Below are 10,429 nucleotides of genomic sequence, written 5' to 3'. Positions count from 1 at the left end.
ATACACCTTTTGGGAGTATTTCGTATCATGCTAAAAAAATACATGTGGTTATTCTTTCCTTACGTCTATAAATAATCGTTTTAAAAATACTTTTGTACGCTTCTTTATGGCAGCTTTCCGTTTCACATTTTTCTGGCTACCAATTTTTTAGAATATATTATTAATGTTATTTCAAAGCAACTGATCACCGTTCTCTAAGCTACCTCTATTAGTGTACATCAACTGTTTTCCAGTATAAAGCTGACATGAAATATTAATTGTAAGGTTAATTTTCTTCAAACATTTCAGAATAGATTGACATTACTTGAAATATGTAGCAAATTGTTATCATAATGAAACACAGTCTACTCAACAAGTTGTCTGTTGTAGTAATTCATTTTATTTTGTTTTTGTTCACAGCTATACCTCCGTCATATTTGCTATTGTCGACACGATCTAAGAGGTCAAGTTCATGTTATAAGTTTACTTTAAAAAATGTCCAATTTATATGACGATTTATTATCGAACTGGATTTAAATGGGTTTTTTTATAATTAAGGAGAGATAGCAAAAAATAAATGATAATATTTTGTACGAAACTATTTGTTCATTGTCTCATTGTCTACGTCATTTATAAATATCTATGACTTGAGTCTATTAGTTGATTGATGGTGGCAGTCAGTTGCGTAGGAAGGGTTTGTTTGAGTGGTTGCTTTCTAACATATATATATATATATATATATATATATATATATATATATATATATATATATATATATATATATATATATATATATATATATATATATATATAATTATTATAATAAACTAGCCGTGCCGGCCAGGTCTGCACTGGCATTTGATGTAAAAGTTACTTGTAAACGGCCGTGACTTATGTGCTCATTAAGCATCACATACCATGCTCTGACTGTTTTTTGGGAGTGTATACATTTTTCAATTGAATGCTTTCTTAATTTACACGAAATTTTAGTTTGACTATAATAGTGGGGATATAATTTTACCTGATGTTGGAACATTTACATGATGGTGGCTACTTTAATGAATAGGCTACCGCTTTGAACTAAATTAGTATTCTACTTAAATTACCACTCCGAATTGAAGGCAATAAGGACAACTTATTTTTTTCAAAACGTGGACTTAGCCGGTGGTGCTTATGGTCTTTTAAAAAATAAGTTATTTTATCTATAGTTGCTTTACATTTTACACACCTATTTGAAAATTGTATAAAATAAATATTAAAGGATTTGTTTTCATTAATCCACTTGCCATTTTTTTTAAGCTCACCAAGCAATTTTGCCTCCATCTCAACTTCCACTCTTCCTTATTTTTGTTTTAGTTTTTTGAGCAAGGGGTCGTCCATAAATGAGGTAACGCTCAATTTTGTGACGGTGTGTGATGAGGGGGGGGGGGGGGGGCTCAGATGGTGCGACGTCAAACTCTTGCATTTTAAAAAAGCAATGTTAGAAAACGAATTTTAGACGTTATTTTGCGATTTAGAAAACAATTTAATAAAATATAATAGGAATTGTTTAAATTACTCTATTTTGACAGAGTTCAGACAAGATTATAGAAAAATATCGATGTTTTAAAAAAAAATCAACTGCAATTTTGAGGGGGGGTAGGTGTAGGTTGAGGTGTGACGTCATTTTAGGGGGGGGGGGGATCTGGCTTTTTGTGACGTCGTGTGACGGAGGGGAGGGGGGGTAATAAAATCGTCAAAAAAGCGTAACGTCATTTATGGATGACCCCCAAACAAAAGACTCCATGGTGATCTTTTTCAACAATTACCTGCCAACTCATGTGTTACCCACCAACTGTGGGACCTTGGAATCCCATTAACATAATTGTAATGCACAGACCAGAACTCCAGTGGAACCCTCACCTCTCTTGTATTTAAAAACTTCACTCGACCACAAACATAGGTCTCGTCAAACAATTTAACCAGCTCTACTTATTATCCAGGATACAAAACGCCAATCTAATGCATAAAAGGGATTGCAACCAAAGAACGCCGCCCCTCTCCTTACCCTGGTTTTTCATGCGAAGTTGAGGGCCCTTTTTTCAAGTTTTAACAAATCGCATATATATATATATATATATATATATATATATATATATATATATATATATATATATATATATATATAAATATATATATATATATATATATATATATATATATCTTATATATATATATATATATATATATATATATATATATATATATATATATATATATTCTTGTTATTGCATTCAGACTAATATACCTAACATTGTTACCCTATTCGTGACCTAAATCACAAGACAACTGATTACGTACTAGATTTTTCTTAATTAGACTTTTCCTTACCCTAAGCGCACGGGGCAGTGGAATACTTATATGACCTAAAACTATATGCCTATATATATATATATATATATATATATATATATATATATATATATATATATATATATATATATATATATATATATATATATATATATATATATATATACATACACACACACACACATATATATATATATATATATATATATATATATATATATATATATATATATATATATATATATATATATATATATATATATATATATATATATCGATTTTTTTAACGTTGAAATCGGGTTTTTATTGCATTCAACATTTTCAAAGTGAAAACAGCATGAAATCTGCAGTGACTGATATTCTCAACGTTTGACACCCGTCACTTTTTGGCGGTCTATCTTCCCCTTCACCCCCCCCCCCCCCCTCAACATTTCCCTGCTTACACCACTGCTTTCAGTTTAGGGAGGTGGGGATTATTTTATTTGGTAAGCGTTTGGATGTTAAGTTTTGAGTGGGCGTAGTATAATGTGGAGCCCGAGATATCAGGAGCGGGGTCCATGAACGATGTTAATGGGATGTTTAAAATAGCTTTTCTTAAGGCTAAAATTTAAAAATTGTTAAAAAATAAACGTAATTTAGTTTTTATGTCATAAAAGATTAATCAACTTCGCTAAAAGGATATTTTTCGTTGATATTCTGCGTGGACTCGAATTACTAGTGGTTCGTGGACAGCGAAAGTATTCTCCGGCCTTCTAATTACTAATCATTTGCAGAGATATACATCTTCCAATTGTTTGATACATTTTTGTATACAAAAATATCAACACGTATGTATAGTATTTAAAATTGTATTTAAAAATATGTATTTAACAAGAACACTTTGTGCATTTCTTAGGTCAAACAACTGGATAGGCCTACAGCTTTTACAAAACCTATTTTTCAAATTGTTAACCTTATCGTGTCTTCTCCCTTGTACCAAGAGTTATTGACCCTGGCCAGATGATTAGATTAGACCTTCGTTTCTGAAAGTTGTCTCCCAGTAGCTGAAAAATAAATGCATTAAAAAAATTCATTCGCGTGCACTATCTTTATGAGTGTTACCTAAAACAGAGCCATAGATCATATGCGTAGGTGTAACTTTCTGCTACTTTACACAACGCTCCAACTGAGCGGTCCAAATAATTAAATTTGTCTGATTAAAAATAAAATTTTAAAAATGTTCAGTATGTTGTATTAAACAATATTTGAGGAGTTGTCCATAAACGACGTCACACTCCTAAGTGGAGGGGGGGTCAAGGTTTTGTGATGCTACGGACGGTGAAGGGTTAAGAACTTTAACATGTCTGTTTTCAATTTCCTTTATAAGCGGGTGGGCAATCCATTGCAATTTTCTTTCCCGGATATGCATTTCTATTGGTTTTTACTAAGTATTACCCATAATTTTGTGTTTTCTATCTCGTCATTTTCGTTTTGTTTTTTTTTTGTCGTTTTCTTTTTGTCGTTTTATATCTTAAGTTAGTCTAGCCTTAGTTTAGTCTGTCGGCCTTCATTTTACATAGGATTAGAGCTTTCCAGGCATCTCTATTCTGAAATTACTTCTCCAACTGTCCCCAGGTGTTGTATCCAAACTTCTTTTTGTCTTCTTCCACGTTTTCCGTGGTTGGTCTCTTTTTCTTTAGCCATATGGATTTGAGATGAGGGCCTGTCTTGTAATGCTGGAAGTACGCTTCATGGGTGTGTGGCCGATCCATCTCCATTTTCTCTGGATGATCTATACTTTAGCTTACAGTGTGTTTCTCCTTTGTAATACTACATCATTTCTGATGATGTCAGCAAACGGATTTGAAGAATTGTTCTTAGGCATGAGTTTATACATGGTATTTTTTTCTTATTTGCAACAGTTATTACATGTCTCAGCTCCATAGATTAAAACAGGCTATACGTTTATTTAACTCAGTCTAACCTGTGTTACAATCTAACCTTAACTCACCTGTCAAACTCTAGCTCCGTCACCTGATTATCCCCATTGGCGTCCATCAATGGGAAAAAGCTCTGATAGTCCTGGACGTTCAACTGCCCGTCTTTGTCCGTGTCGTACCAGGTAAACATGGGGTCTACAACATGCATGTGATGGGGCATTGTCAGTTGATTAAAGTCCATGTATTCCTGCTTTGTCACAATACCGTCACCATTTGCGTCGTAAATCTGTTCACGTTATTTAAACAAGAGAAAGAAAAATCCTATTTGAAATTAATTGCTCACGAAATATTTATTTAAAACAGAGAAAACTGTTAGCAAAGGTTTTGCATACAATATCAATAATAATGACTATAGAACTTAACTTTGCAGTACACGATGACAAAATACCATTTCTTAACTTCACCTAACAAGTAATCTTACTGAAAATAATACCAATTCCCCCCCCCCCCCCCCCCATAAATTCGGCTTGAAAACTTAGTAAACAATAAAAAAAAACCATTCGTACAGTACCTTAAAGCTTTCAATAAACTCGTTACGATCCAGTTTCCCATCGCTGTTGCTGTCAGCATCCTTGAAGACCATGTCAAAATGGGCGACGTGTGCCGTGGGCACAGTGGGAGTTTGTGACATCACGCATACAAGTAGTGACGTCAGATACAAAGCAACCGTCAAACGAGACATTCTATTAGTGCTGTTTTGAAGAGTAAAATATAATTCATATATATATATATATATATATATATATATATATATATATATATATATATATATATATATATATATATATATGAAAGTATTTTTACCCGATCAAAATCAACCTGCACCCAACGCTTAAAGTCGAGAAGAAAAAAATGTAATCTCAAACAGTCACCAACTTAAACAACTTTTGACGCCTATTACTTGTGCTGAGCAAGGCAAAAAAATTCCACTACTTTAAATGAAGTAATGTCAAGGCCATATCATACCGTTCACGCCACAAGTGGTATGTTTTTCCTTACATTTCGCACCTAATTTAGAAATAGTCCGGATATGATTTTTGCAAGGTTGTTACAAAAAATCCAGTAGTCACGATTTGAGTCAGGGTAATGATATTACATTCGACAGTTTCAGTTTAGTTTGAACATTGTTCAGATCTGTTTATCATGAGAGTCTAGATTTTAACTTATTAGTCATCCATAAACAACATCAACCTACTAAAGGGGAGGTGGGGGGGGGGGGGGTGACATTGTGTGACGATATGAGGATCTGGCTTTTCTGACGATTGCTAAGGATATGTAATATTTGTCATAAAAGTCGTAATGTATGGAATATCCTTTAGTATCAGCTAAATCAGCTAAAAACTGTCTGATAAAATGTGTATATATAGCATATATATATATATATATATATATATATATATATATATATATATATATATATATATATATATGTGTGTGTGTGTGTGTGTGTGTTTGTTTATTTATATATCAAAAGATGAATTTAGATTTTGAGTGGATCATACCATAATTTCTGAGACAATTTGTTTTTGCTTGACTGGCTATTGGCTGAGAGTATTGAAAGAATCAAATACTTTTTGTTGGCTGAGAGTATTGAAAGAATCAAATACTTTTTGTTGGCTGATTGCTCTGGGTTCAGCTGATAAGAGGCAGACAGGGGAGGGGTGGGTTTGGTTGTCTTAAGTGAGATAAGTGAACAATTTGACCCCTTGACAACTTCGTAGTCATAAACTGTAACACTCGGACTTTGTACAGTATATTAACACTGTATATATACTCAGCTTTCCATTTCATTTTGGAACCAGGTATAACACAAAAAAACACAGTTCAAATGTAATAGTCAAATATAATTTCCGACTTCTACAGGGGAACACAGGTAACATTCAAAACCAAAAACACTGCCTACTTGCTACGCTCTACACCACACACCTTATATAAACATCTACATCACAACACGCTCACCGTTTATAGTTTACCTTAATCAAAAGGAAAAGTATAAATAACATTAATTGAAAATGTTTCTAATTTACAATTAGAATGTAATACGTAGACAGGAAATAGTATTAAGCAAATTTTACTTCATTTAAAGAGGGTAAAATTCATATCTTGATAAAATAAATGCTAAAAAGCAATATTTGAAAAGAATTTTGATGTCGAAATATATTTTAAATATGGAGGTATTTCACGAACACCCACTACCCCTTTTTATATTTGCATTACTTAGAATTCATTTTTTTTTTTACAAATGAACTCTGAAATTGATAATCACGTCGGTAAGATGGTCGGCCTTTAAATCCAGGGGAGGATGGAGTCTGAATATAATACGATGTGTAACAAAGGAAAAGGGGGCGGTGCGAAAGATTCTGACCACACGTTTTCCATTTCCGGTAAAATGCAAGAAATTAAAGTCAGTGGCGTCGCAAGACGGGGAATGGGACTACGGTTAGTACAGGATGTCAAAATTTGGTGGTGAAAACATGACGAAAAAAATGTAAAGTTTTCTTTTAAACCAATATTATGTACAGTTAACGAAACAGTAAGGGTGAGTAATGTGATGACCGCAAAAACAAAATGTTTGGAAAAATATTGATGGATTTTTTAGCGTATTATCGCATTTATTTATTTTTTTTAAATTTATTATATACGAAAACTTTCAAGCCGGCTCCCTGATTGGCACCAAGTCGTCACATTTCTCACGCGCCTTATTTAAATCAGGTGGAATGATTATTTTTTCAAACCAGATGTTTATAATACACAGATAAATTTCTATATAATATATAGTACACCAGTGAGCTCGACATATGAACGGATAGTGTGGTCAGCACTAAGAACTGGGGCCTGTAATTTCAATAACATGAGTCAGGTACACATCAGAGCTGTTCAACGTTCTACTTGACTTGAACCCGGATAATCGTAAGTCCCATGTATTAAATTTTTCTAAATTTTTAATATATATTTTTGTAACATTTATGCAATTTGGTTGTAAATTTTTAATTAATTTCAAATAAGTTTAATTTAATTGAATGCAGGAAGAAACCATCTAGCAAAGATATTGTTCTTTGAAGTCATTAACTGGCACATTCAATTAAGAAACTTCTCAGATGTCACAGATTAGAGAGATGAGTAATTCTTATTTTATCTGAAACCATAAGTGTGCAAATGTTTCCTTTTTTTTATAGAAAAAAATGTTTTAATTAGGAATTCATCCTTGACTTTATCGTGGCAGAGAAACACAAATTTGATGGTTTGGAATAAAATTAACGTGTGCATATTAAAGTGTGCTTTGTAATCTCGATTTATTTTATACAGATTGGTATAAAAACTCAGTCTAAATGTAACATTTGTGGTATTTTGTTGAAAAATGTTTTGAACTACTGATCTTTCTTTAAACGAAAAGAAAGTCAAATTTACTGTCACATTATATTGTCATCGGGTCTTGACACTAGTGCCAAGTTTGAAAAAAATCGGTTAGGTTGACATATAAGACAAAAACACGAGAAAGTAAGTAAAATAAATTATTGTAAAACACTGTTTTATCTTGTTGCGCGTATTGAAACCTAAAATAAATGCAACAGTAAAACATACAAATACACAAATATTCATAAAATGTTTTGGTCAATTTAACTTGCTTTGAAAATTAACTATCACTTTGTTTTAATTCGATTTTTTTACTTATTTTTAGATGCAATGTTTCTTCAAGACATTTTTCTCCGGGGAAGGGAGGGGGTGGCAAGTATATTTTTAATATTAGTTATGTCTTTTTAAAATTGTGTACGTGGTGGAGGGGTTGACAGTAAACACCCCTACCCCCACCCCAACCCCACCACTCACGAGATTCTTGAAGAAACTCTTTTTAAAGGTGATTAGACGAACATTGCTGTAATCATTTTATTCTACCTATCTATTATATAAAAAGCAATGTGTGTCTGATGGTTTCTTTGTTTGTCTGTTTTTTATGCATTACTACACCCTTCATCCGATCGCCGTGAAACTTTGGGAAATTGTAGAGAATACTCTTGGGTGGGGGGGGGGGGGGGGGGGTTCTGCAAAAATGAAAACAATTTTTCAATTTTGCACGGGCGGCGACCCGACAGAGTGCAATTTAACACCCCGGGTTATCCCATGAGCGCTATGGCGCCACGCTCGTTTTAAACAGTACGATAGACTATGGATAAGATGGGACATTATAGTCGTTCACTAAATTGAATCAGGCGTGTCCGTCGACGCCTACGTTAGTTTTAATGAGTAAGGGGCCATACGCGGTGCCCCTGCGGTGATGTAATCGAGGGCTCCCGAGAGCGCCGCTCTACGTCCTGACACCTGGGCGGTCAACGAAGCGTGTTCTACCTCACTATTGGGGTGAGTGATTAACATACACTCAAGGCTATCATGCGGTAATGTGGTTAAACCCGTGCCCCGATAAATAAGATCCAAGAGCAGACATTGTTTACATATAAATAACTCGGCTTTAGAAAACAAGGTCATACGTCTAAGAAAATTAATGGTAATGCATTGGTGAAACCCTTCTTATATATTTCGTCAGACTTCTTTCTATCCCCACGGCAACGCGAGTGGACGGGGACGCTAATATTGAATAAAATTCGATCTCCGACACCTTCGTGCTTTTTTGCCTCCTTGTATGTATTTTAAGTGAACAAAAGTCTATGTTATCACAAATAGAACAACAGCACATCGCGGCTGATAAAAGATCACAAAAATGCCCATGAACATTACTCTAGTAATACTTCACAAACTGGATCCAGTTAGCACCAAAATCATACCGCAGGCTGAATTAGGATGCGAAATCGTGAGACGAAACAATAGATTAAACAACAGAATATTGTTAGCGGTTTTGTAGTTTATTACCACAATTTTTAAAATCTCAACAATCGAATCACAATGGTGCTGGTTTAGGTCATGTTTTATGGGTGGACAACTACAGTCTTGATTCCGGCAACTAGTTGTTCCAGATTCTCCAAGAGAATGGTCCAGTATCTGTGGTCAAGCGAAAATATGAATCACGTTTTAATAAAGTTTGGCAGAGTTTACTAATTAGATTAATGTGTATGTAAGATTTAAGTTTTATTATCGTTTTCCAGCTTATGCGGCAATTATTCAGAGTGGTGACGGGAAAGATGCGCAACGGAAAACTGCGCAACGGAAAACAGCGCACAAAAAAGCTCGCTATGGCAATTTTATTTCCTTAAATCCAGCATTGAAGGCAGTAAAAATGAGTGACTACATGTACATTGTAACATAATAAAACATTTTTTTTTTGCGGAAAATGCTAAAATTAATGAGTATTAGAATAATTAGTATGTATTTGCGCATTGTTCTGTTTGCGCAGTATTCCGTTGAGCAGTTTCCGATTGCGTATTTTCTGGAAACCATTTAAAGTATGTGTAATTTTGTGGATGGAACAATCATTCAGTTTGTACTAGTTTTGGCAAAGTTACGGCAATCATTCAAATTTTCTATTATATAACATTTGTGCATGTTATATTGTCGTTTGTGGAGTTCTATAGTAATCATTTAATTGTGTGCTTTATTGTGGTTGTGACAATCATTCAAGTTATGTTATCGCTGTATTATTTCTCTTGCATTCATTCTAATTGAGTTATTGTATCATTGTTGTGATAATCATTCAAGTTTATGGGATTCCGTCAAAAACATTAAATTTAAGATGCCGAAAATCCCCAAAATTTAGTGATTGTACCGGATCAAAAAAATTAAAAATTCATAAGAAATTAGTTTGAAGATCTGCACATAAATGTTTTAGCTGAGTACCCCAAAATATGGTAGAAGATTATGAATTCATTGGTTGTTTGGGCATAAAATATAATATTTTATGAATGGTGGAAATCCTGTTAATTTTTCAAGATGCCCGCCGTCTTAGTTACCAAAATTTTTCCTCCATTTATTTTTAGTGGAAATGCATATTCAGATTTACCTTAAAAAAGCTGTGGAAAAAAAATTGTTTGCTCTCTAGTATTAAAAAATGTTTTTGCCTACCCGCTTACTTATCGTGAGTCAGTTTATGCAGCAATAATTCAAACTGTATGTAATACTGTGGTTTTTGAAAATCGTTCAAGTAATGTTATCGTGGGTCTTGTCTAGAAATC

The 10,429-nt window shown here is 33.6% G+C and overlaps 2 protein-coding genes across 2 annotated transcripts in view; one reads left to right on the top strand and one right to left on the bottom strand.

The window, feature by feature from the left end:
- LOC131945955 (uncharacterized) overlaps nt 1–575 on the top strand; it is a 2,057-nt gene extending 1,482 nt beyond the window's left edge. The window contains exon 3 of the mRNA XM_059306589.1: nt 400–575. Coding sequence (XP_059162572.1) covers nt 400–439 — 40 coding nt within the window. The 3' untranslated portion in view covers nt 440–575. The remainder of the gene's footprint in view (nt 1–399) is intronic.
- Nucleotides 576–3,276: 2,701 nt separating this feature from the next.
- Nucleotides 3,277–4,999, bottom strand: LOC131945965 (insoluble matrix shell protein 5-like). Its single transcript, XM_059306599.1, has 3 exons — nt 4,822–4,999; nt 4,322–4,536; nt 3,277–3,374 (listed from the first exon to the last, which is right to left on the bottom strand). The coding sequence occupies exons 1-3, from the start codon at nt 4,990–4,992 to the stop codon at nt 3,335–3,337; spliced, it is 426 nt and encodes a 141-aa protein (XP_059162582.1). The 5' UTR covers nt 4,993–4,999; the 3' UTR covers nt 3,277–3,334.
- Between the last annotated feature and the right edge of the window lie 5,430 nt (nt 5,000–10,429).

This window comes from Physella acuta, unplaced genomic scaffold (assembly GCF_028476545.2).
Source record: "Physella acuta isolate Inbredline_101_S28 unplaced genomic scaffold, ASM2847654v3 ptg000541l, whole genome shotgun sequence".
Classification (NCBI taxonomy): Eukaryota; Metazoa; Mollusca; class Gastropoda; family Physidae; genus Physella; species Physella acuta.
The sequence above is the reverse complement of the archived record's forward strand: the minus strand, read 5'-3'. Positions and strand labels throughout refer to the sequence as shown.

Excerpts from the sequence above, each read along its gene's own strand:
- LOC131945965 (XM_059306599.1), bottom strand. The coding sequence starts at position 4,992 with ATGTCTCGTTTGACGGTTGCTTTGTATCTGACGTCACTACTTGTATGC. Across the intron at positions 4,537-4,821 it reads AGTTTATTGAAAGCTTTAAG|ATTTACGACGCAAATGGTGA; the intron begins GTACTGTACGAA and ends TAACGTGAACAG. Across the intron at positions 3,375-4,321 it reads ACGGAGCTAGAGTTTGACAG|CTACTGGGAGACAACTTTCA; the intron begins GTGAGTTAAGGT and ends TTTATTTTTCAG.